Source organism: Hemitrygon akajei, chromosome 16 (assembly GCF_048418815.1).
Source record: "Hemitrygon akajei chromosome 16, sHemAka1.3, whole genome shotgun sequence".
Taxonomy (NCBI): domain Eukaryota; kingdom Metazoa; phylum Chordata; class Chondrichthyes; order Myliobatiformes; family Dasyatidae; genus Hemitrygon; species Hemitrygon akajei.
This window is the reverse complement of record NC_133139.1, coordinates 11,248,840-11,275,773: the sequence shown is the minus strand read 5'-3', so window position 1 is coordinate 11,275,773 and position 26,934 is coordinate 11,248,840. Positions and strand designations below refer to the sequence as shown.

Sequence of the window (26,934 nt, the reverse complement as noted above, 5' to 3'; positions counted from 1 at the left end):
ATGCAATATCAGGGGTGGAGAGGAGCAAGGAGACACTTGGCCAGGGCACGAGGACAATACCAAGGTCACAGAGAATTTACCCATCAATGTGTGGTGGGCCTCAGTTATTAATTACGTATTGACAATTGTGATCATTGATCTATGTAAAAATATTAACTATTTATATAGCACCTCTCATAGCTAGGGTGCCTAAGACTTTTGCATGGTACTGTAGTAAGTTTATTCATTGCACCATACCACTGCCGCAAAAAAAATGTCATGACATACATGAGTGATGAAAAACCTGATTCTGAATGGGCCTCTATTGTGGACTGACAATGGGAAGGAGGCAGGGAAAGGGGAAGGAGCGGGAAACACTAGAGAGAAATACAGTAATGATCAATAAACTAATTTCTTGGAATCAAATTATCTTGCCTGGTGTCTGAGGACAGGGAGTGTCTGCACCTGTGCCACTCCTCTCACCCAGGCATTCCTTCTCTGCCACCTGTTCCATACCCCTCCTGTGATGCTCCACCCTCGCCATTCCCAACATTCTTTGCTCCCACCACATTTACAATCTCGCTCTCTGCTCCATGTTGACAAATACAGTACCGTGCAAAAGTCTTAATCATTGTGTGTGTGTGTGCGCGCGCGTGCGTGCTGAAGACTTTTGCACGGTATTGTAGATTGTAAGGAGTCATAAAAATGAGACAAATTAAAAATAAGAAATGTTATAGAGAATAAAATGTAATTGAATATACCAAATTATATAAATGTTATCAACATTAAGTAATCCTATAAGTAGGCCAAATTTTAAAAAAAGTTTTTAAGAATTGTTTTGAAACATTCCACAGTATCAGCCTGGTGTTTCTCAGTTGGTAGAATGGTCCAGACTTTTGGTTCATATAAGCAAAAGGCCGCATCATCAGTTCTTATATGCTTGGCTCTAGGAACACTAAGCAAACCAGTACTCATGAGCTAAGATTACGATTAGGGGCGTAAGGGGATAGAAACTCCAAAATTTACAGAGGAGCTCAGTTATTCAGATCCTTATATACAATTAAGAGTATTTTAAAACTGATCCTAAAGGACACAGGCAGCCAGTGTAATGATGCCATAACTGGTGAAATGTGCTCAGATTTTCTTTTTGGTTAAGGTCCTTGCTGCTTCATTTTGAACAAGCTGCAGCCAATTTTATATCATGATAGTATAGTGTTTAGCAGAACACTTTACAGTACCAGAGGCTAAGGTTCAATTCTCACCACTGTCTGTAAGGAGTTTGTACGTTCCCCTGTGACTGCACGGGTTTCCTCCAAGTGCTCCAGTCTCCTCCACAGTCCAAAGAATCGCTGGATGGTATGTTAATTGGTAATTGCAAACTACCCATAATTAGGCTAGAGTTAAACTGTGAATCTCCTCTGGACCCTCTCCAATGTAAGCACATCATTTCTTAGATAAGGGGCCTAAATGCTCACAAAACTCCAAATATGCCTTATAAAGCCTCAGCATTATATCCTTGCTTTTACACTCTAGTCCTTTTGAAACAAGACCTTATACAAATGAATACTGATATTAACAAGCACAGGCACCCATTAGATTATGTCACAAAGTAGCAATAGATCACAGGGTTGCCAGTATCATGAAGGGTGGCGATGACTCCTTCATCTGCTGTTGTCTGTTCCAGCAGCAGAAAAAAGTCTGCTCTACCATTCCATCACAGATGATGTGTTATCCCTCTCAACCCCATCCTCCTGCTTCCTCCCCATAAGCTTTGATGCCCTTACTAATCAAGAACCCATCAACCTGCTTTAAATACACCTAAAGACTTGGCCTCCACAGCCATCTGTGGCAATCAATTCCACTGTTTCCCCAGTCTGCAGAGAATGTGGATTTTCTGTTCCACCACAACGTGTAGCTCCAAACAGACTTGACAAGGAAACATCAGGTCGATAAATCACAAAATGATATTACATTATTTCTTCTAAAATTGTATAATTTATGTTATGACACTACAGCACAATATAGATTTAGATGAGCAGAAATTTCTTCAAAGGGCAGGGAACCTGCTTTCATATAGGCTGCAAAAATCAAGTTGCTGAATATATTTAAGACTGACAAAATCATTAGACTCAAGACATTTAGAGACTTGAAAGCAGATGATAAACTATAATTATACTGTATAGTATAATGATGAGTCAAATGGCCTACTCCGGCTCCAATTCTCTACGTTTCTAATGCATTCTTACCTCTATAGCTCTAGGCTAAAAACAAAGCTGTGTTTCTGTTTGCACACTGAAGCTCGATGCTGAATGTCTCAAGAACACTGCAAAGAAGCTTCTCAAGGCAGTGCTTCACCCAACCCAATTGTCCATAATCAGCAAGAATCACAAAGTGCCCACAGCTACTGGCTTGACCTGGAGTTCACCATAATCACCGTTCAAGTAGCAATGCAGAGCTGAAGTATAGTTGGTGGCACTAATTGAATTCCTTAAGTAAGACTTGTAAGTGGCCAGCACATATTTATCTGGTTTGACATCTTCAAGTTGGACAAAACTCTAAATAAACCCAAGAGATCCTAATCTATATTTGTTCCACTACACTGAAGTGAATAATTCTTCGGGGGTTAGTAGCTAGATAAAAGTCTTAAGGCAATCATAAAATTCTTCAGAAATCCCTTTGGCTCACTGTGTGCTGATACCTGTGCTCCCTGTAAACTCACCCAATACATTTTCCCCCGCTCCTTCGAAACATAATAAATTCACCACTACCATACTGTGGCACATCTAAAAATAAAGTGAAATATAGGTGTGTGCAAGCATGAGCTGGGATAAGATCACATGGTCTGGAAAAATCTGCCAGTGGAGCTCCATACAAATCCCAAATGTGCTAGAGGTACAGTTTCCTTGCAGGTGGAAAGACTCAAGACAATTTCACTCCTTTTGAGTAAGCGAGGAAATGGGTTGCATTAATAAAGATGGAGGTGTAGCGATGTGCTACACACAGCGATACGCAGTCGGTAAGTCGTTTTGAGACTAGTTTATTCAAACTTCGCGGCACTGGCATTTAATCCCTAGCGCCCGCCCTCTCCGGGCGGAAATGCCATCAGAATTGCATTACCAAAGTCTCCCCCCGCGTGCTGGCTATTTGTGAGCCGGTTCGCCTGTGCAGAAAGTGGGTCGCCACATAGGAATTAGCTCATCAACATAAAATCACAACTCACCTTCAGACTGCCTTAATAACACAACATAAGGGAAAAGTCTTTATTAATATTTTTAACAAATGAAGCACTCAATAATTAGGGTAGCTAAGTTTGCCTTCCCTGAATTATACTGTGAAAGAAAACATGAATTTACTGAAAAGAGAAAAAAAACATGCAGAATTCTTCTGACAAATTGATTGCCAGGCAGTGCAACAAAACTCAGTAACGTTTTTGCCAAGTAGTTAACACCGCAATGCATAGAAGTTAAACAGAATGGTACCATTTATATGATTAAGTCAAGAGGGTTTCAGCTCTATGTCTTTACTAAGTACAGTTACAATAAAGATCTTGACTAACTAGACATACAAGTCTAACAACTACTGGCTAATAAAATACAACAATTTTGGTTACATCTAAGCTTGTCCGTGTGACATTTACACAAACAGGACCAGCAGTAAAACAATGGCTAGACAGTGAAGATTAATCATTTTTAGCCAATTATATCTTACCATCAGCAAACTGCTGTTCAGTCTTCTTGTTTGTTCTGAGCATAATTCTACATTTGAACAAATATTTTACTTGGAACTATGGTTACTTTTTAAGAAAACATTAACAAATTTAACCTATAACAGTTTTCCAAAAGTATTTCCAAATACTAAAATGGAGGTACGATTTAAATATTAACTTCAATAACTTCAACATTCAGCAACCCTAGCCTTAATTTAGCCTACATCCAAGACCAAAATACAGAAATATTTACAACAGATTGAAGTTATCAAGTGTTTAAAAAATTAAGCATTCCAAACTGATTCAAAGAAGGGTGATCAACAGAAAATTTAGATTACTAAACCAATGTTTCCTCTGGAATCCTAGAGATGTTGAAAGAAGTTTAGTTAAATAACAATCAATAAAGTGAGAGTCTACCCTTTATTGCCCATCAAGAGCCCATCGATGAGTTGGTGAAAAACAGTCAGATTTTCCAGATTTAAAAAAAATAGAAAGGTTTATTCCTGTATTGAACAAGGAACAGGCCCTTCAACCCCATTGTCGTACTGAACTAAATAATTACTAACCAAATGACCACAGAACATAGAAAACCTACAGCACAATACAGGCTCTTCAGCCCACAAAGTTGTGCCGAACATGTCCCTACCTTAGAAATTACTAGGCTTACCTATAACCCTCTAACTAAGCTTGTTGTACCTATCTAAAAGCCTCTTAAAAGACCCTATCATATCCACCTCCACCACTATTGCCAGCAGCCCATTCCATGCACACACCACTCCGAGTAAAAAACATACCCTTGACATCTCCTCTGTACCTACTCTGAAGGACCTTAAACCTGTGTCCTCTTGTGGCAACCATTTCAGCCTCTGACTATCCACACGATCAACGCCTCTCATCATCTTATACACCTCTATCAGGTCACCTCCCATCCTCCATCGCTCCAAGGAGAAAAGGCCAAGTTCACTCAACCTATTTCATAAGGCATGCTCCCCGATCCAGGCAACATCCTTGTAAATCTCCTCTGCACCCTTTCTGTGGCTTCCACATCTTTCCTGTAGTGAGGCAACCAGAACTGAGCACAGTACTCCAAGTGGGGCCTGACTAGAATCTTATATAGCTGCAACATTACCCCTCAGCTTCTAAATTCAATTCCATGATTGATGAAGGCCAATAGACCGTTCACCTTCTTAACCACGGAGTCAATCTGCACAGCTGCTTTGAGTGTCCTATGGACTCGGACCCCAAGATCCCTCTGATCCTCCACACTGCCAAGAGTCTTACCATTAATACTATATTCTGCCATCATATTTGACCTACCAAAATGAACCACTTCACACTATCTGGGTTGAACTTCATCTGCCACTTCTCAGCCCAGTTTTGCATCCTATCAATATCCCGCTGTAACCTCTGACAGCCATCCACACCTCCAACCTTTGTGTCATCAGCAAACTTACTAACCCATCCCTCCACTTCCTCATCCAGGTCATTTATAAAAATCATGAAGAGTAAGGGTCCCAGAACAGATCCCTGAGGCACTCCACTGGTGACCGACCTCCATGCAGAATATGACCCATCTACAACCACTCTTTGCCTTCTGTGGGCAAGCCAGTTCTGGATCCACAAAGCAATGTCCCCTTGGATCCCATGCCTCCTTACTTTCTCAATAAGCCTTGCATGGGGTACCTTATCAAATGCCTTGCTGAAATCCATATACAGTTGGCCCTCCTTATCTGCAAGGGACTGGTTCTGGGACCCCTCGTGGATACCAAAAAAACGCGGATGCTCAAGTCCCTTATTCAACATGTCTCAATACGGTGGACCTTAGGACCCAGTGGAACCCCAGACCTTATTTAACCTGCCTCAGTGAGGTGGACATTAGGACCCAGCGGCGGAGCTCTGAATCCGCAGTGTTTCTGTTCACGAAAATAATCACGATTACAATTGAAAATAAAGTGGAAATAATAAAGTAATCAGAAAAATGTGAAACGACATCGGTCATTGTAAAAGTGTTAGGCTAAGTCAGTCAACAATCAGAACAATTTTAAAGGATAAAGTGTTAAAGGCCCTGCCCCAATGAAAGCTACAATTATTACTAAGCAACACAGTGGTTTAACTTTTGGGTTTTGAGTTTTTGATCCTCCACATCAACCCGGAATGGATGGAGAGCGCACTCGAAAGCAGTCTGTCACTGGCTCGCACTTTCCTGAGCCCGGCACTGAAACATATGTTCTTAAGTGTTTTAAATGCATAGGAAGGTAAAATATATACTATATACTAAGACAAACGTTTGACTAACTGACGCCAAATAACACCAGATGGACCTGCTCCGACTTACTTAGTAAGAGAACTTCCGATTTTTTTCGATCCCGATCCACGATAACCAACGCATATCCTCCCATATACATTAAATCATCTTTAGATTACTTATAATACCTAATACAATGTAAATGCTATGTAAAGCAGTTGTTATACTGCATTGTTTAGGGAAATAATGACAAGAAAAAAGTCTGTACATGCTCAAACAACAAGTGCTGGAACAGCACATCAGGGTTTTCTCCATTCACGGTTGGTTGAATTTGCGGATAAGGAGGGCTGACTGTACACTACATCTACTGCTCTATCTTCATCAATGAGTTTAGTCACATCCTCAAAAACTTCAATCAGGCTCGTAAGGAATGACCTGCTCTTGACAAAGCCATGCTGACTACTCCTACTCATATTATACCTCTCCAAATGTTCATAAATCCTGGCTCTCAGGATCTTCTCCATAAACTTACCAACCACTGAAGTAAGACTCATTGATCTATAATTTCCTGGGCTATCTCTGCTCCCTTTCAACATCCACAACCCTCCAATCCTCCAGAACCTCTCCCATCCCCATTGATGATGCAAAGATCATCACCAGAGGCTCAGCAATCTCCTCCCTCGCCTCCCACAATAGCTTGGGGTACATCTCATCCAACTTCATGCTTTCCAAAAGCTCCAGCACATCCTCTTTCTAAATACCTACATGCTCAAGCTTTTCAGACTGCTGCAAGTTATCACTACAATCACCAAGATCCCTTTCCATAGTGAATACTGAAGTATTCATTAAGTACCTCCACTATTTCCTCCAGTTCCATACACACTTTCCCACCGTCACACTTGATTGGTCCTATTCTTTCACGTCTTATCCTCTTGCTCTTCACATACCTGTAGAATGCTTTGGGGTTTTCCTTAATCTGGCCTGCCAAGGCCCTCTCATGGCCCCTTCTAGCTCTCCTAATTTCCTTCTTAAGCTCCTTCCTATTAGCCTTATAATCTTCTAGATCTCTAACATTACCTAGCTCTCCGAACCTTTTGTAAGCTTTTCTTTTCTTCTTGACTAGATTTATTACAGCCTAAACTAATCCCATCTATCTACACAACTGTATCATTCCATTTCAAGCACATTCATGTGCATATCGAAGAGCCTCTTGAACATCCAAGGCAGCACATTCCAGGCATGAGTCATTGTCTGAAAAGAAATTTGTCTACACATCTCCTTTGAATTTATCCCCTTACCTAAATGCATGTCCTCTAGAAAAAGATACTGGCTGTCTACTCCATCTGTGCCTTTCACTCTTATAAACCTCTTATCAGATCTCCCCTCAAGCCTCTTGAGCAGGGGTGTCAAACTCATTTTAGGTCACGGACCGGATTGAGCAAAATGCAGCTTCATGCGGGCCGGATCAGTCGGATGCGTGCGAACGCAGCTTTCGTTGCCTCCGTTTTTTCAGCCTGCTCTCATGTGTCTCAGTCTCTGCTATAACTACAAAATGTTTCACTTTACAAATTCCGTTTCTTATGAAGAAGACTGCCGAATAAACACTAAAAACCCTGAAAACCTGGTACCTGAATAAACTCAGCATTAGCCATATCATACGCCATAGGCGCTTCGATTACTGGGGCCAGCTTTAATAGTAATTAGATATTATCTCGCGGGCCGCATTTGGCCCGCGGGCCTTGAGTTTGACATATATGCTCTTGCGTTCCACAGAAAACAACCCAAGTTTGTCTAACTTCTCCTTACAACACCTGTTCTTTAATACAGGCAGCATTCTGGTAAAACTCTTCTGCATCCTCTCCAGAGCCCTGACATACTTCTTATGATGGGGTGACCAGAAATACTCCAGATGCAGCCTAACGAAATTTATATATCTATGTCATAAACTCAAGACTCTTGAATTCAATTATATATTAATAATGGCCGGTAAACAGGGCCCCCAGTAATTTAGCAGGTAAAGGGCATCTATTTCAGGGCATAAAAAGATATGGACTAAATGCGGTAAGACATAGAAGAATTAGGCCATTCAGTCCATCAAGTCTGTGCCACTATTTCATCTTGAGTGATTTATTATCTGTTTCAACCCCATTCTCCTGCCTTCACCTTAATGCCCTGACTAATCAAGAACCAATCAACCTCTGATTTGGCCTCCAAAGCCATTTGTGGCAATGAATTCCACAGAGTCACCAACCTCTGACTAAAGAAATCCCCCTTTATCGCTGTTTTGATTCCTAGATTCCCCCCACATCATCACTACATCCACTCTATCTAGTCCTTTCAGTATTTGGTAGGTTTCAATGAGATCCCTCCTCATCGTTCTGAAGATCAGTCATCAAATGCTTCTCGTACATTAACCCTTTCATTCCTAGAATTATTTCCATGAACATCCTCTGGACCCTCTCCAATGCCAGCACACCCTTTCTTAGAAAAGGGGCCTGAGCAAATAGGCTGAAATAAAAGGTCAGCATGGACATGGGCCCATTTCTAAACAGTACAATTCTGAACTCATTAAAGTTCAAATTAAATTATCAAACTACACATACATCATCATAATCAACCCTGAGATTCATTTTGTTCTGGCCATTTACAGTAAATAAAGTAATAAATAACCAATCAATATTGAGAACACGAGATGAAGAGTCCTTGAAAGTGAGTCCATAGTGCCATTATAGAGGTTTATAAGATTGAAAGGCACAGATGGAGTTGTTCAATTTTGGGCGAACAGTTTAGTGTAGGGGGTGAGTGATGTCTTATTATACAAAGAAAATGAGATGATGCAATCATCTTTACTGTCTTTGGGAAGAAAGTATTTTTCAAGATTGTACTTATTTTTCTGTATCAAATTCTGCCATAAACCAAGCATTATCAACATTAAATAACAACAGGGCTTAAATGTGACAATTTGCTTAAACAGCTCACCAATACGCAGCCCAAGTTCAAATAACAATCTCTGTAACAGACAAGTGCATACATAAATAATACTACCATTGTGTCACAAGCCGCATCAATTCTTTTAAGAAAGCTTTTGAAGGACATAGCACATTAGACAGACAGTAGACAAATTCAAAAACATTGCCAATTACATTAGTTCCACTGCGCATTACTGCACATTGAAATAAGATGCACATAAAACGCGCCAGGTCAAACTCCAATCCAGCCTGGCATATTAAAGCTGTGCATTTTGGAAATGTTTAAAAGCTGAAGATGAAGTTTGAACATGGGGTAAACATTGTTTAAAACGGTGGGGGGGGGGGGGGAGAAAGGAAGAAATATCGAGGCACTCTTCTCACATCAGAGCGCAAATGCGAACCAAAAAGGCGGGGCATTAACGGGAAAAAATCTGAAACGTCTTTAAAATGGAAACAAAACATTAATTGTACATGTAAAAAAATCAAAATCGGGAGTGTTTTATAAATAAACACAGCTAGAATGCAATCTCAAAACCAATTTTAGATTAGCCAGGTGTGAAGACTTCAAGTTGCTCTGTTGTGAATTAGCCTTCTTCCAATTATTCTGTAATAAATCAAGTAACATCCCTCGTTTCCACGGTCAATAGATAAAACGTCTAACCTCGTTAACAAAAACACATACCTCTTCGGGACACAAAAACGTGGGTTTTGTCAATCCAGTGGAAGTACCTTTAAAAATGTTGAGAGGGGAGAAGGCGGACGGGACATCTGTCACCGAGCTCTGCTCTAAGAAAGCGGCGGCCGGCCGGCACCGTCCCCGGTTCTGCAGCCGCAGGCGGAACGCATGAATGAATCGGCGGAGATGGAGAACGCCGCCCTCCCTTCCAGCCACACACACACAGGGCGTGATCCAGAAAGGAAACCAGCTCCGTGCCCTGCGGCGCTCTCGCTGCTCAAAGGCAGACAAAACAACAGCGGGCCGAAATCACATCACACCAAAAAACTCACGCAATTATATCTTTACTGAGGGGGAGGGGGGGGTGGAAGGCAGCCGTCAGTAAGCAAATTGAAAAATGCCCGTCCCAAGTAAAACAATAAAATTCCCCCGTTAAAATGTGAATAAAACTGTGGGTGAATGTAGGAAGAGGGATAATGCAACGGGGACGGCGGCGGCGGCCAAGGGAGGTTAGTTAGGTTGTTCCCGGAGTGGCCTGCAGCCGCCGGTTACCGGCCGCGCCAATGGTTTTAAATTAAATGCTCGAGCTCCCAACCACCGTTATCACCCCCCACCCCCCCCCCCCCCCACCACCACCCGCCTCTCGCCGGCCCAAGGCCGCACTCACTTGAGCAGGGCGAGGAAGGCGGCGGGCTCCACGTCGGGCAGCTCGATCTCGGTGGAAGTGGTGGCCATGCCGCCGTTGAACATGGCGTCGAAGACGGCGCTGCCGACGGCCAGCACGAAGCGGTGAGCGGGGATGCGCTGCGTCCCCATCCCTTTGCCCACCAGGAAGTGCACGTCGCTCAGGATCTCGTTGTTGAAGAGGAAGGCGAAGCGCTCCTTCACCGTCGTCTTCGTGGCCTGCCAGTTGTACATGGGCTCCCGGTAGATCACCACCGCGGCGGCGGCGGCCGCCCCGGCCCCTACCCCGCCCGGGCTGGCCCCCAACATCGAGGGAGGTGGCGACGAGCCGGTGCCGAGGGTCGGGCTGCCCGAGCCGCCGCCATTAGGGACGTTGACTCGGTTGCAGGGGCTGAGGTTGCTCCCTCCCGCCGCCATCTTGAAGTGGCGTCTGTTTACAAACAGCGAGCTCAACAGCGTGGCCCTCCGTAAGGGAGGCTGGGGTAAGTCGGCGCTCCCCAATTACCTTCCCGACACCATAACGACAAATATTTGGACCTTTTACCTTTTATGTTGTTTTAATATAGAGTGACCCGCACCATCCTCAGACGTTCAAAAACAATTTTGCGTCAGTCAGCTCCTAGAGACCGAAAATATGTTTATCTCGGTCTGCAATAGATTAAATGAGTATATAAGTTGACCCGCGCCATCCTCAGACCTCAAAACTATCTCTTATCATCAGGTCCACTTGACTTACCTAGTGACCAAAATGTTTATCTCAGTCTGCAATATATTCAATGACTTTTTCTGCACCGCTCTACGTTCCACACTCCTGACTCACCTGTAGACCAGTTGTAAATATGTTTACCTCAGCCTGCAGTGACTTTTCCTACAGCTATACTCACCATATCCTCGACTCGCCTAGACCAAAATGTTTATTTAATTCTGCGATATATTCAATGACTTTTCCTACACAACTCTACCTTCTATATTCTTTCTCTTTTCAATAGACCAAAATAATTCTGCATTTTATTCTGCAATCTATTCATTGACTTTTCCTGCACAGCTCCTTTCCATAGCCCTTGACTTGCCTATCGACCACAAAGATGTTTATATCTCAATCTGCATTGGCTGTTTCTGCACAGTTTTTGCAGCAGAGAATTCCAAAGGATGTCAAGCCCCTGGAGAGGAAACACTGCCTTCTGTCTTTAACGGGTGACCCTTTAATCATAGAGATTTGGGGTGGCAGAGTGATAGATAGAGCTGGTGCCTCAAAACTCCATTGACCCAGGTTCAGTCCTGAACTATGCGGTCTGTGCTAGGTTCAAAATCAGGTTTATTATCACTGATATATATCTATTGAAATTTGTTGTTTTCCAAGAATTGTTCAGTGCAATACATTAAAAAATTACCATAAAAGTTACAATAAAAGTATATTAAAACAAGTAATGCAAAAAGTGAGTCAAATAGTTCATGGATTCATGGACCATTCAGAACTCTGACAGTGTAGGGAAGAGCTGATCCTATAAGAAGTGTGCTTTTAGGCTCTTGCACCCCTTTTGTTCTCCTGTCCTTCCTTTAACTGCATGGGCTTTGATTTCATCCCACATTCCAAAGATGGGTTGATGGATGGTTGATTTTAATTTCTGTGTGACTGTTTCCTGGGGAGGAGAACTATGCTGTTAGCATCCATCCTGTCAAATCTACTTAGAATCTTGCATGTTAAATAAGAACACCTCATTTATCTAAACATCAGAATTGGATTTATTATCACTGACGTGTCATGAAATTTGTTGTTTGTGGCGGCAGTATAGTGCAGGACATAACAGTTAATAAAAGTCACATAGATAAATAGTCATTCGGCTTACGGGGCCAGCATTGACCATCAAACCCATCTACACTAATCCTAAATTTCCTCTCATGCCCCCATCACCTTAATCTTCTACTCCCTCCCTATCTATACTAGGGGTAATTAATATACCAATCATACCCATTGACTCTGGATTGCTGCAGCACTAACTATAGCCACAGTGCACTTGTAAATCCAACAGCCCAGAGGTCTGATTTCATTCCATCTTAAATTATCATTCTGGTTTGAGTTTTCTTTGTAATGCTTTAGATCAGGGGTTCCCAACCTGAGGTCAGTGGACCCCTTGATTAATGGTAGGGGTCCATGGCATAAAAAAAAGTTGAAAACCCCTGCTCTAGAAGATCTTTAGCAGTTTCCCAGAACTTATGAGTGCATGTGAAGTTTGGAAATGAGACGAACTCTGAATGCGGCTTGGCAAGTTGGTCCCCGTATCACTGTCAATATTGTAGTTATTAATACCGGACTTGAACTAGGGTTATAATTAATTATAGAACGTAATATAGGAGTAAATATAAATGACCATGGACAGAAAAGGAAGACAGGGAGAGGACATACTTTGTACTTTTTCATGACATAGAAGGAAGCTAGTACAGCCACTACATCTATGCTAGTTTTACGGAGCAATGCTACTCCCAATTAACTTACCCCAGTAACCTCTTTTCCCCAAAATCTCATCAACTATCCCAGCTTCCAACACTGACTCACACACTGGGTGCAATTGACAGTGGCCACTTAACCTACCAACTGGTGTGTCTGTCAGATGTGGAATAAGCTGCAGGAACTTGGGGGGGGGAAAGTGCATGAATGAGGTCACAAACTCCATTCAGACAGCGCTGGAGGTCATAATTAAGCCTAGGTTACTGGAATTATGAAGCAGTTAAGCTGCAAGGGGCTCAATTGTGCTGACCTCTAACATCTTCCAATATCAAATTAGTTTCTGTAATGCAGAGTGATGACGGAAAAGATCAGAAGTTCCAAGTTCAAAGTAAATTTATTATCAAAGTACTTGTATGTCACCATATACAACCCTGAGATTCATTTTCCTGCAAGCATACTTAGCAAATCTATAGAATAGTAACTATAACAGGATCAATGAAAGATCAACCAGAGTGCAGAAGTAACAAACTGTGCAAATGCAAATATAAATAACAAGAACATGAGATAACAAGGTAAAAGAGTCCTGAAAGTGAGATCACTGGTTGTGGGAGCATCTCAATGGATGGGCAAGTGAGTGTAGTTATCCCCTTTTGTTCAAGAGCCTGACATTTGAGGGGTAGTAACTCTTCTTGAACCTGGTGGTGTGAATCCTGAGGCACTTGTACCTTTGACCTGATGGCAGCAGCAAGAAAAGAGCATGGGTAGTGGGGATCTCTGGTGATGGATGCTGCTTTCCTACAGCAGCGTTTCATGTTGATGAGTTCAATGGTTGGGAGGCTTTTACATCTAACGTACTGGGCTGAATCCACTACCTTTCGTAGGATTTTCCATTCAAAGACATTGGTGCTTCCGTTCGGCTGGCTGGTGCTGCAATGGCATCAGCGCTGGACTCTGGAGCGAAGCCAAGTCGGGCCACCCCTGAGCACGCTGGGTTGAGCGTCAAGCTAGCCACTTGGCCTCGTAAAAGAAAAATGCAAGGGTCGAGTCAGGAACGTTCATATCGTGACCCAGTTAATCCAAAAGGAGACCAATCCTGACACCACATGCCAGATAAGAATGGCTGACTGTCTGGTGCAACATGCTTAAAAAAACCAGGCCATGATGTAGTCAGTACACATCTGGCGAAGTTTTAGATGTCATGCTGAACCTCAGCAGACTCCTAAGGAAGTAGAAGCACTGCCATGCTTTCTTCACAACTGCACTTGTGTGCTGGGTGCAGGACAGATCCTCTGAAATAAGTTGCTAACCGCCTCTGATCCTCTGATGAGGACTGGCTCATGGATCTCTGGTTTTCTTCTTCTGAAGCCTGCAATCAGTTCCGTGGTCTTGCTGACACTGAGTGAGAGGTTGTTATGACACAACAGTGGTGTCATCAACAAACATGAATATGGTATTAGAGTGAAGGAAATCAATGCAAAAAAATTCCAGGCATGTTATACAACAAACAGAAAAGAAATCAAAGAGCACAGTTAAAAAAAGATGTAAAGATCGTAACTTTACTTTTCAAAAATACATTATTTTATAGCTTCCATAAATTCTGTGACTTAATGGTGCATATGCTAATGATGAACATAAATTTACTCTTCAAAATAAATTAATAATAATTTTATTGCTTCTGAATGTAGGACATGTCCTCTGGCTAATACATAGAATTACATAAAATGAATAGAATTGAAACAGTATTTGGCACTGATATTCAACCTCAATGTGAGCCTTCTCCTGCCTTACTTCCTTTAACCCTAAATAAAAATCACAAAACTGCACTTCCTAGAAATCTTAAATAAAAACAGAAAATACTGAAAATAAACAGCAAGTCAGAAGGCATCTAACGCTTGAAACTCATAGAAAACTACAGCACAGAAGCAGGGCCTTCAGCTCATCCAGTCCATATCAAACCATTTGACTTGCCTAGTCCCATTGATCTGCACCTGGACCATAGCCCTCCGTACCCCTCACATGTACTTTTGTTAACTGTTAACATTTCATTGTTAATATGTTAACTATTAACATTAATGATTAATCTTTCATTAGAATCTGACATGAAACATGTTTTAAATGGTGCCTGATCTGATGAGTATTTCCAACACTTGCTGTTTAATTTAATTTCTTTAATCCTTTCAGCATATCCTTCTTTCTTACTGTATGTGAGCTGTATATAGCATACAGCTTTCATGTAAATGCCATATGCTAGATTTTTAATTAATAGCTGATTTAGTACTTGAGTGTTAATTATGCAAGCCTTTGAAAATTCACACTTAATTTGTAAAAAAACATGTCTTCAATTTAAAATGTTTGCACTTTCAGGTTCAAAGAGTCCCAAGCTTTAAGTTCTAAAACTTGCAATTTCAAATTTAAGAAGCCTCCACTTTCAGGCTTAAAACCCTGCCTGCAAGATACAGAAAAAATACACTAATAGGAAAAGTATTGTAATTGTGCATTAATTAGTATAATAATAATATCATCATCATCATCATTATGTGCCGTGTCATTTGACATGAGCGATCATGGTCTTGACCATGATTGTTCTTGGCGAATTTTTCTACAGAATTTGTTTGCCAGTCCTGCCTTCTGGGCACTGTCTTTACAAAATGGGTGACCCCAGCCATTATCAATACTCTAGAGATTGTCTGCCTGGCATCAAGTGATTACATAACCAGGACTTGTGATATGCACCAGCTGCTCATACGACCATCCACTACCTGCTCTTATGGCTTCACGTGACCCTGATCAAGGGGCTAAGCTGGTGTTACACCTTGCCCAAGGGTAATCTGCAAGCTGGCAAAGGGAGGGATTGCCTTACACCTCCTTTGGTAGAGACGTATCTCCATTCCACCACCAGACTCGAGGTCATGTAACTAGAATGTAGAATGGTACAGCATAATATGGGCCCTTCCAACAGAAAATTATGCTGACCTGTATAAACCTACTTCAAAGTTCAAAGTAAATTTATTATCGAAGTATGAATATGTCACCATATATTACACTGAAATTCATTCTCTTGTGGGCATTCACAGTAGAACAATAGAATCAATGAAAAACTGCATAGATAGACTTTACAACTCCTCCCTCGGAGTGTCAGACACCCTGAGTCTGGACTTATTTCCACTTGGCATGATTAACTTATTTTTATTTAATTATTTATGGTTTTATATTGCTATATTTCTTCACTATTCTTGGTTGGTGCGGCTGTAACAAAACCCAATTTCCCTCGGGATCAATAAAGTATGTCTGTCTGTCTGTATAAAAACAAGAATGGTCAGGACAGGATGGAAAACAGTTTCTTCCCCCAGGCCATTAAGCTTCAGAACTTCCTGCCGCATCGTATTCAAAATGTCACTGGTTAATCTGTTCCATACCTTTCAATATTTGTTATTAATGCTCTTTAGTTGGTTATTTATGTGTGATTCATCTGTAGATTTTATCCTTGCCTTCATAAGTTATCATGTGTTATGTGTACTACTGTGCTTTACACCTTGGTTTAGAGAAAAGTTGTCTCGCTTCTATATACGTTATGAGGTTATATTGCATTATATATATATATGTGTATGTGTGTGTGTATATGTATATATATGTGTATATGTGTGTGTGTATATAGTTAAATGACAATAAACTTGACAAAGAAAAACTGACAACCAATGTGCAAAAGAGGACAAACTGTGCAAATACTAAAAGAGTAAATAAATAATAACATGAGTTGTTGAGTCCATTAAAGTGAATCCATAGGTTGTGTTCAGTGATCAGTTCATTTTTGAGGTGAGTGAAGTTATCTCGCTGGTTCAAGAGTTAGATCAATCTACTTCAGATCAGACTTCCTCCTACACAGACCTTAACCCTCAATTTTTCTTCTATCCATTGGCCCATCTAAAATTCTCTAAAAGCCTATTAAAAAATGTCTTACCCACCACTCTTTGTACAAAAATACTACCTCTAATATCTCCCCTAACCTTCCCTCTACTTACTTAAATGCATGTCCTTTGGCATTGGCCAATGGCCTCCTGGCAAAAGGTGCTGGCTGTCCACTCTCTCTAAACCTCTCATTATCTTATACTCCCTATCAATTCGCCTTTCATCCTTCACTCCAAAGAGAAAAGCCCTAGTTTACTCAACCTTTCCTCGAAAGACATGTTCTCTAATCTAGCCAGCATCTTGGTAAATATCCTCTGCACCCTCCGTAAAGCTTTCACACCCTCCTGTAATGAAGTGAACACAGTACACTAATTGTAGTCTAACCAGAGTTTTATAGAGCTACAACATAACATAGCTTGTGAACTCAGTACTCTGACTAATGAAGGCGATCACACCATATGGGTTCACCTGTCAACTTGTGAAATGACTTTGAGGGATCTATGGACGTGGATCCCAAGATCCATCTATTCCTCCACATTGCTCCATACTGCCATTGACCTTGTACTCTGCCTTCAAGTTTGATCTCTCAAAGTGTATTACTTCACACTTTACTGAATTGAACACCATCTGCCAGTTCTTTGCCCAACTCTCTGCATCCCGTTGTAACCCGCAACAGCTTTGTACACTATCCACAATACCTCCAACCTTTGTGTCATTTGTAAATTTACTAACCCCCCCCTTCCACTTCCTCATCCAAGTCATTTATAAACATCACAAAGAGCAGAGGCACCATAATGGATTCCTGTAGAACTTGACTAGTCTAATCATGTTGATTGGGACGTGGCAGAAGTGAAGACTATAGTTATGTATTCATGCTTTGTCTTTAGTTTTAGTTTGGTTGGGGCATGGGATAGGCCAGGGAAATTGTTTTTTTAGGGCTTATGTTTAACTACGTTTTAATACGCTTAGACCGCTTACTTCATTATATCACTAGTTTTATTTTCATTAGTTTTTTTTATCATTGCAAGATTGCTCGCCTTTGCTGGTTTCTTTAAAAAGGATTGAATGTACCTTCTTCGACTTAGAACTTCGTTGTTTTTGGAGTGTTTCATACAGGTTAAACCCCGTGCTTAGTCTCCAAGTGGTTTTGGTTTGTTTTAAAGTAACCACTACTCCTACCATAGGGAACTTTGTCCAACGCCCTACTAAAATTGATATACACTGCCTCCATATAATAGCTGTGTCCATATATTAGCTGTGTAACATTACAATAATACTGCATTACCTACAAGTGAATTATGGAAGGTTGTATTAGAAAATCATTAAACATACAGATTTATTGAAACTATTTACACAGCAGTACTGTACTGAACCCTGAAATGATGTTGTACTGTAAAATGTCCACAAATTCTTGATTGCAAATTTTCTTTGAGTGCTATAAATGTGAACTAAATTCCTTGCAACATATTAAATATGTTTTAATGTGTTTTGTATTACCAATCAATTATCCATAGAGGAGTTTCCCATCATTGCATTGGATAGTTGAAATTTGCCTGAATATTTTAATGTAACAGATATCTAATGGATTATATTTCTGTTAAAGATCCAAGGGTAGTGAAATAAAGTTATCAAACTTTAAAACATAATAATCAACATTTTCCAATAATGAAAAGTATGAATCATCTGGGTCAATTGTCAACCGCATCCCTGGTCACCTCGCCAGCTGGCTTTATTTTCCATTGAGAAACCACTTGTTTACTTGAGTGTGCAAAGATAAGATAAAATAACTTTCCCAAAGAGTTTGGTCTTTACATACACGAGGAAATCTGCAGATGCTGGAAATTCAAGCAACACACACAAAACGCTGGTGGAACGCAGCAAGCCAGGCAGCATCTATAGGAAGAAGTACAGTCGACGACACGAAACGTTGACTGTACTTCTTCCTATAGATGCTGCCTGGTCTGCTGCGTTCCACCAGCATTTTGTGTGTGTTGCTTAGTCTTTACATATGTGGCCAGGATTTACAAACGTTTGTAGAATATCAGGCAAGTGGTCAACTGTTATTGAAGTACTTCCAGACCTTAGAGTCATAGAGCATTACAGCCCTGGAGCAGTCCTTTCAGCCCATCTAGTCTATTCTGACCTGGTTTTATGCCTAATCTCATCCACCTGCACCTGGATCATAGTCCTCCATATCTCCCTCGTCCATGTACTTATCCAAACTTCTCCTGCATGTTACAATGGATGCTGCATTTATGACTTCTGCTGGCTGCTCATTCCACATTCTTAGCACCCTCTTAGTGAAGTAGTTTCCCTCTCAGATTCCCCTTAAATATTTCACCTTTCAACCTGAATCTTTAGGTTCACCCAGCCTGAGGAGGAAAGACCAGCATGTATTCACGCTCTCTCTCTCTATATATATATATATGCCTTGTAATATTGTATACCTCCTGAGTTGCAGGGTATAAAGTCCTAACCTATTGAACCTATTCCTGTAACTCAGGATGTCAAATCTTGCAACATCTGTGTAAATTTTATCTGCACTCTTTCTAGCTTATTGCTATCTTTCCTGTAGATAGGTGATTAGAACTGCAAACAATACTTTAATTTTGGTCTCACCAAAGTCTTAAACCACTTCATAACGTCTCACTCTTATACTCGGTGTCCTGGTTTATGAAGGCCAATGTGAAAACAAGCTCTCCTTTCAACTCCATGATACCACTTTTAAGGAATTATGGATCTGAATTCCCAGGTGTCTTTGTTCTACTGCACATCTCAGTGCCACACCTTAACTTATCTGCATTAAATTCAATTTGCCATCTTTCAGCCCATTTTCCCAGGTGGTCCAGATCACTTTATAAGCTTTGTTAGGCTTCCTCACTGTCCACTACACCCCTAGTCTTAGTGTCATCTCAGATTTGCTGATACCCTTTACCACATTATCATCTAAGCATTAATGTAGATGATAAACAACAATGGATGTTGTACTGATCCCAGTGGCATAGTATTAGTCACAGGTTTCGAGTCAGAGAGACAGCCATCTACTACCACTCAGACTTCTCCTACTAAGTCAGTGCTGAATCCAAGTGATTACTTCATCCTCAATGCCAAGCAACTTAACCTACTGGACCATGTGCGACTTTGTCAAAGGCCTTGCTAAGATTTCTACAGACAACATCCACTAGTTTCCCTTCATCAACGTTGTTAATCTCCTCAAAAAACTCTGTAAGGTTGATCATCTGAACTGCCAAACACAAGGCCATATTGATTATCCCTAAACAGCCCCTTTCTAACCAAATGCTTATAAATCTTGTCTTGCATGGTACCTTTGAATAATCTACCCATAACTGACGTCAGGCTCACCAGTTTATAATTTTATGGCTTCTTCTTAGAGCCTTTCTTAAATAATGTAACAACGTCAGCTATCCTCCAGTCCTCTGGCACCTTCCCTGTGGCAAAGGACATTATAAATATCTTTGCCAGTGCCCCTGTAATTTTGCACTAGCCTCCCATAAGGTCCACTTCATCAGGCCCTGAGGATTTTTCCACCCTAATTCATCTCAACAGCAAGCACCTCTTCTATAATGCAGATACATGGGATACTCCCGCATGGGAGGTTAGTTAGGAAGATTCAGTCGCTAGGTATACATGGTGAGGTAGTAAATTGGATTAGACATTGGCTCAATGGGAGAAGCCAGAGAGTGGTAGTGGAGGATTGCTTCTCTGAGTGGAGGCCTGTGACTAGTGGTGTGCCACAGGGATCAGTGCTGGGTCCACTGCTATTTGTCATCTATATCAATGATCTGGATGATAATGTGGTAAATTGGATCAGCAAATTTGTTGATGATATAAAGATTGGAGGTGTAGTGGACAGTGAGGAAGGTTTCCAAAGCTTGCAGAGGGATTTGGACCAGCTGGAAAAATGGGCTGAAAAATGGCAGATGGAGTTTAATGCAGACAAGTGTGTGGTATTGCACTTTGGAAGGACAAACCAAGGTAGAACATATAAGGTAAATGGTAGAACACTGAGGAGTGCAGTAGAACAGACTGATCTGGGAATACAGATACATAATTCCCTAAAAGTGGCATCACAGGTAGATAGGGTAGTAAAGTGAGCTTTTGATACATTGGCCTTTATAAATCAAAGTATTGAGTATAAGAGTTGGAATATTATGGTGAAGTTGTATAAGACATTGGTGAGGCTGAATTTGGAGTATTGTGTGCAGTTTTGGTCACCAAATAACAGGAAGGATATTAATAAGGTTGAAAGATTGCAGAGAATGTTTACAAGGATGTTGCCGGGACTTGAGAAACTGAGTTACAGAGAAAGGTTGAATAGGTTAGGACTTTATTCCCTGGAGTGTAGAAGAATGAGGGGAGATTTGATAGAGGTATATAAAATTATGATGGGTATAGACAGAGTGAATGCAAGCAGGCTTTTTCCACTGAGGTTAGGGGAGAAAAAAAACCAGAGGACATGGGTTAAGGGTGAAGGGGGAAAAGTTTAAAGGGAACATTAGGGGGGGCTTCTTCACACAGAGTGGTGGGAGTGTGGAATGAGCTACAAGATGAAGTGATCAATGCAGGCTCACTTTTAACATTTAAGAAAAACATGGATGAGAGGGGTATGGAGGGATATGGTCCAGGTGCAGGTCAGTGGGACTAGGCAGAAAAATGGTTTGGCACAGCCAAGAAGGGCCAAAGGGCCTGTTTCTGTGCTGTAATGTTCTATGTTCTATATAATCAGTGAGCTTGCTACTCATTTTCCTCAGTTCTATAGACTGGTTGCCTGTCTTGAGTAAATACAGCTGCAAAATATTCATTTAAGATCTCCCCCATCAACTTCAGCTCCATGCACAGATTACTACACTGATGTTCAAAGGACCAAATTTATTCCTTGCTCTTCTTTTGCTCTCAATATGGCTATAAGAGCCTTTGAGATTCTCTTTCGCTTTGGCTAAAGCAACCTCCTATCCTCCTGATTTCTCTTTTAAGTGTTCTCTTACATTTCTTGGGCTCCTCAAGCACCTTCTTCAATCCTAACAATCTATACTTGATATGTATCTCCTTCTTTTTCTTTACCAGGGCCTCAATATCACTTGATAACCAAGGTTCCATAATCCTGTAAGCCTTGCCTTTTATTCTAACTGGAACTTAAGGATTTTGTTCTCTCAATATTTCAGTTTTAAAGGCTTTCCACTTACCAAGCAGCTCTTTGCCAGGAAACAATCTATCCCAATCCACACTTGCCAGATTACTCGATTTTCTTCCAGTTTAGAATCTTAATCTGAGGACCAGTCCAATCCTTCTCCAGAAACACCATGAAACTAATGGAATTATGATCACCAGCTATGTAGTATCCAGGCCAGGACCACCAGACCCAATAACCGTTACCTTCCCAAAGCAGTAAGGCTAATCAACACCTCCACCCACTAACCCACCCCATCACCCCCACCACCACCTTTATCATTTCCTGTCAGAATATCTTATATGTATGTATTATAAAGCTATTTTATATATCGTATTTTTTATTATTGTGTACTTTAATTTATTGTTTTTTTTATGCTGCCTCGGATTCAGAGTTACACATCTGATTCTCATTTGCACGTGTGTACTGGAAATGACATTAAACGATCTGCATTATGGTCCTGCATGGGGGGGGGGGGGGGGCTACTGTACAAGATCTAGGTGTTGCAGAAATTTGTAAAATTAGTCAGCTCTGTCATGGGTACTAGCCGCCGTGGTATCCAAAACATATTCAAGGAGCGGTGCCTTAGGAAGGCCGAGTCTATCATTAAGGAGCCCCCCCACCACCACCAAGGATATGCCCTCTTCTCATTGTTATCATCAGGAAGGATAAAAATGGTACAGAGGAGATATCAGGGGTAAGTTTTTTACGCAGGGAGTGGTGAGTGTGTGGAATGGGCTGCTGGTGACGGTTGTGGAGGCGGATACGATAGGGTATTTTAAGGGACTCACGGACAGGTATATGGAGCTCAGAAAAATCGAGGGCTATGGGTAAATAGGTAATTTCTCAGGTAAGGACTTGTTCGGCGCAGCTTTGTGGGCTGAAAGGCCTGTATTGTGCTGTAGGTTTTCTATGTTTCTAAGGAGGTACAGGAGCACACACTTAGCGATTCAGGAACAGCTTCTTCCACTCTGCCATCCAATTTCTGAATGGACATTGAACCCACGAATACTTCCTCACCTCTTTTTTTATTTCTGTTTTATTTGCACTACTTTTACTTAACTACTTAATGGACATACACTGTATATACTTACTGTAATTCAGTTTTTTCTCTCTACTTTATCATATCATTTATCATTGTACTGTTGCCATAAAGTTAACGAATTTCATGACATGCCCGTGATGTTAAACCTGATTCTGATTCTGAATCTAGATCCAAACTGTTCCCTTGCACTCACTTCTGTCATCTGCTCTGTCTCTTTCCCAAGAGGAAATTCAGTGCTGAGCTCTCTCTAGTTGGGACCTGTACATATTAATTAAGGAAACTCGTTGAGCATATTTGACAAACTCTATCCTATTACAGTATGGGAGTCCCGGTCAATATGTGGAAAATTAAAATCACCTAATATGACAACTTACTATCACTACTGCCATGGTAACCTAGCAGTTAGTTAGGATCGAAATCTTCAAATATTTCCATTTTAGACAGCTACAACTGAAATTCACAGTACAGCCATGGACAAAACAGTAAGCACCATTATTTTAAGCCATTTAAAGACTCTTATCTTGTGTTTATAAAAAAAACTATTGCTACTCAAAGTTAACAAATCTCAGACGGCAGTCTCCAGTCAAAAGTGTGGTTCCCCTTTAAGACAATGGAAGAGAGAGTGCCATGCTGGATTAAAAGTTCATTTAAGGAGAAGAGGGTTCCAATTTGCACTACTGTCTATTCTGCTGGCGAACGTGCAGTCTCTGGAAAATAAAACAAAAGACCTCAGAGCAAGATTGCCGGACCAGAGGGACATCAGGGGCTGTAGTGTTTTGTGCTTCATAGAGACTTGGCTATTCCCTGCCATTCCGAACGCAGTGAAACAGATTGCTGGCTTCAGCCCTCACCACAAAGATAGGACTGTTGAGTCTTTCAAAGGCAGTGGGGATGGTGTATGCTTCATGATTAACTCCTTGTGGTGCATAAGCATGGCAGTTCTGTCCCAGTCCTGCTCACCCAACCTGGAACATCTAGCGATCAAATGTCATCCATTTTCTCTTCCATGGGGGTTTTCAGCCATCGTCTTGGGAGCTGTGTACAATCCACCTCAGGCCCATGTCAAGCAGGCTCTAGACTAGATGAATTGAACAATAATCAGCAGGCATGAAATAGTGCACCCTGATGCCTTCCTCATCATTTTGGGGGATTTTAACTAGGCCAGTTTGAAAAAAATCTCTAAATAATTATCACTACTCTACTCTCTCTACATCCATGACTGTTTGACTAGGCATAGCTCAAATGCCATCTATAAATTTGCTGATGGCACAGCTATTGTTGGCAGAATCTCAGATGCTGACAAGAAGGTACAGGAGTGAGATAGATCAGCTGGTTGAGTAGCATTGCAGCAATAACCTTGCATTTAATATCAGTAAGACCAAATAATTGATTGTGGACTTCAGAAAGGTTAAGACGAGGGAACACACACCAGTCTTCATCGAGGGACCAGAAGTGGAAAGGGTGAGCATTTGCAAGTTTATGGGTGTTAACATCTCTGAAGATCTATCCTAGGTCCAACATATGGATGCAGTTACAAAGAAGGCACAAAGTAGCTATATTTCATTTGGAATTTGAAGAGATTTGGAATGTCACCAGGGACACTCACAAATTTCTACAGGTGTACCATGGAGCGCATTATCTGGCTAGGACCATCTGGTGTTGGGGGAGGCCACTGCACCAGATTGAAATAAGCTGCAGGGAGTTGTAAACTCAGTCAACTCCATCATGGGCACCAGCTCCCCCAGCATCCAGGACAGCTTCAAGGAGCGATGCCTCAAAAAGGCGGCATCCATCATTAAAGACCCTCATCACCCAGGGCATGCCCTCCTCTCATTGATAACCTCAGGGAGGAGGTTCACGAGCCTGAAGGCACACACTCAACAACTCAAGAATAGCTTCTTCTCCTCTGCCATCAGATTTCTGAATGGATAATGAACCCATGAACACTACCTTACTACTTTTTTCTTTCTTTTTTTGCACTGCTTATTTAATTTAACTTTTTAAAGCTATATATACCTACTGTAATATAGTTTTTATATAGTGCAATGTATTGCTGCATAACAACAAATTTCATGACATATACCAGTGATATTAAATCTGATTAAGATTCTGATTCTTCACACTGTGCCTGAAGGTTGTCTAGTCCTTAATGCTTAATGTTTTACATGCTGAGGATTTGCAAATGGAACAATGCCTTGGGCTCTGTGAGAAATAGAATTCTGCAGCTGCAGACTTTTTATCACAAAAAATATTCTATACCTTGCCACACGTTGCATGCTTAATATGCTTTTCCAGACACCAAATACAAACATTGTACTTTAAGAGCCGTATTTCAGGTGTTACTAGAATGTCTGATGTCATACAATATCGTAACAAAGACTATGGGATTCTTGTGCCAAAAGATTTACTAAATGTGATTGGGGAATGCAGAAGCAGAGCTACATTGTTAAAGCCCTCTTTATCTTTGCTGAATTCTCAGATCTACTGAGGATCAGTGTGATCATTGAAGCAGACAGTTTCTGCTTCATTTAGACCACGGAGGATGAGAAAGCACCATTCACAGTGACCACAAGATGGAGTATTAGTGTTATTCAAACTGTATTTTAAATACATTTTGTAACCCTGTATATTATTTGTAAAACATGCAAAAGAGATTAACTGTTAATCTGTAATAAATGCACAATAAAACTTAAAAATTAATTTACAGCTGTGGGGAAGGGGAATACATTGATGAATAGAATGATCCAATGGACAACCTCAATAAATAACACAAATTTGATACTGGATAAACCCCATGGATAAGTAAATTGAATTGGTCATTAAACATATTTTAATATTAGTCATTACAATGAATATACTTTAAGTGGTTCAGTGTAAGGAGGGTGCCTCTTTAAACCACAGAGGAAGGTTGTGCAGCATGTTTCGACATTATTGTGATAAGGACTTTTTTCAGCAGCAAAGTAAATGATTGGCTCTGCTGTTGTCATGACTGTGACTGCTGGGACCATTTCAATTGGTTAGCTGAGGTCTCTTCTTCATTGGTGGCAAGGTGGTTACTAAGGCTACATCTGTGCTATTGTTTGAGGATGTTTTACAGTAGAATTGCATAAAGATGATCTTCAGTTTTTACACCTCGAACCATATTTTTCATTCTTTCAGAAAACTTGTTACTGATTGGCTTAAGAAAATAAAATAACCAAAACGTGAATATCAAAAGCACAGTTTTGCTGAATGTAATTTTATATTAAGAGGGGAAAATAATATATATTTTTTAATTTTTCAAGACCTAAATCCATTTAACCATTGGGTGAAAAATTATTATGTGTTCTGTTTTATAACTCCAGAAATTAATCGAAAGAAAAAAATACAGGAGCTTGGATAATGTGTCAGCTTAGCTTTTCTTTTTAGTGAAATGCTCACAAATAACATGACGGCGTGATGATGTATGCCATTCACGTACTTCTTACTTATAACCCATAATGAATTATGTAAACCAAGAATGCTTAATCAAATAATATATTTACAGTATTACTCAAATATTACTGAAATATTGATTACAACACACTCCTGCTTAGTTACAAACTGCAACTCAAATATGTAACATATTGCTCTCCAGTCATCTGTTTATGAGTACTGTATAGATAAATATAGATCCAGGCTGTTGGATTTTCAGAAGGCCTTTGACAAGGTGCAGCACTTGAGGCTGCCAAACAAGATAAGAGCCCATGGTATTACAGGAAAGATACTACCATGAATAGAAGATTGTCTGACTGACAGGAGGCAAAGACTGGGAATAAAGGCGTCCTTTTCTAGATGGCTGCTGGTGACTAGTGGTGTTATGCAGGGATCAGTGTTGGAACCACATCTTTTTATGTTTTATCAATGATTTGGATCACAGAATTGATAGCTTTGTGGATGATGCAAAGACAAGTGGAGAGGCAGGTAGTGTTGAGGAAGCAGGGAATCTGCAGAAGTACTTTGGCAGATTAGGAGAATGGGCAAAGAAGTGGCATATGGAATATAGTGTGGCGAAGTATATGATCGTGCACTTTGGTAGAAGGAATAAAGGTGAAAAACAGTTTTCTAAATG

The 26,934-nt window shown here is 40.8% G+C and overlaps 2 protein-coding genes across 13 annotated transcripts in view; one reads left to right on the top strand and one right to left on the bottom strand.

Annotated features, from left to right (window-relative positions):
* Positions 1–11,091, bottom strand: part of LOC140739754 (BTB/POZ domain-containing protein 2) — a 43,642-nt gene extending 32,551 nt beyond the window's left edge. The window contains exons 1-2 of one of the 8 annotated variants that reach the window (XM_073068235.1): positions 10,996–11,090; positions 10,243–10,907 (exon numbers count right to left, since the gene is read on the bottom strand). In XM_073068235.1, the coding sequence (XP_072924336.1) occupies positions 10,243–10,676 (434 nt within the window). In that variant the 5' untranslated portion in view covers positions 10,677–10,907; positions 10,996–11,090. Of the gene's footprint in view, positions 1–9,581; positions 9,879–10,242; positions 10,966–10,995 lie in introns of those variants that run through there. The other 7 variants (XM_073068237.1, XM_073068238.1, XM_073068239.1 and 4 more) reach the window with 7 other exon arrangements.
* LOC140739757 (uncharacterized) overlaps positions 10,440–26,934 on the top strand; it is a 222,581-nt gene continuing 206,086 nt past the window's right edge. For all 5 annotated transcript variants that reach the window (XR_012101740.1, XR_012101739.1, XR_012101738.1 and 2 more), the window contains exon 1: positions 10,440–10,741. The gene's annotated coding sequence lies outside the window, so the exon portion shown is untranslated. The remainder of the gene's footprint in view (positions 10,742–26,934) is intronic.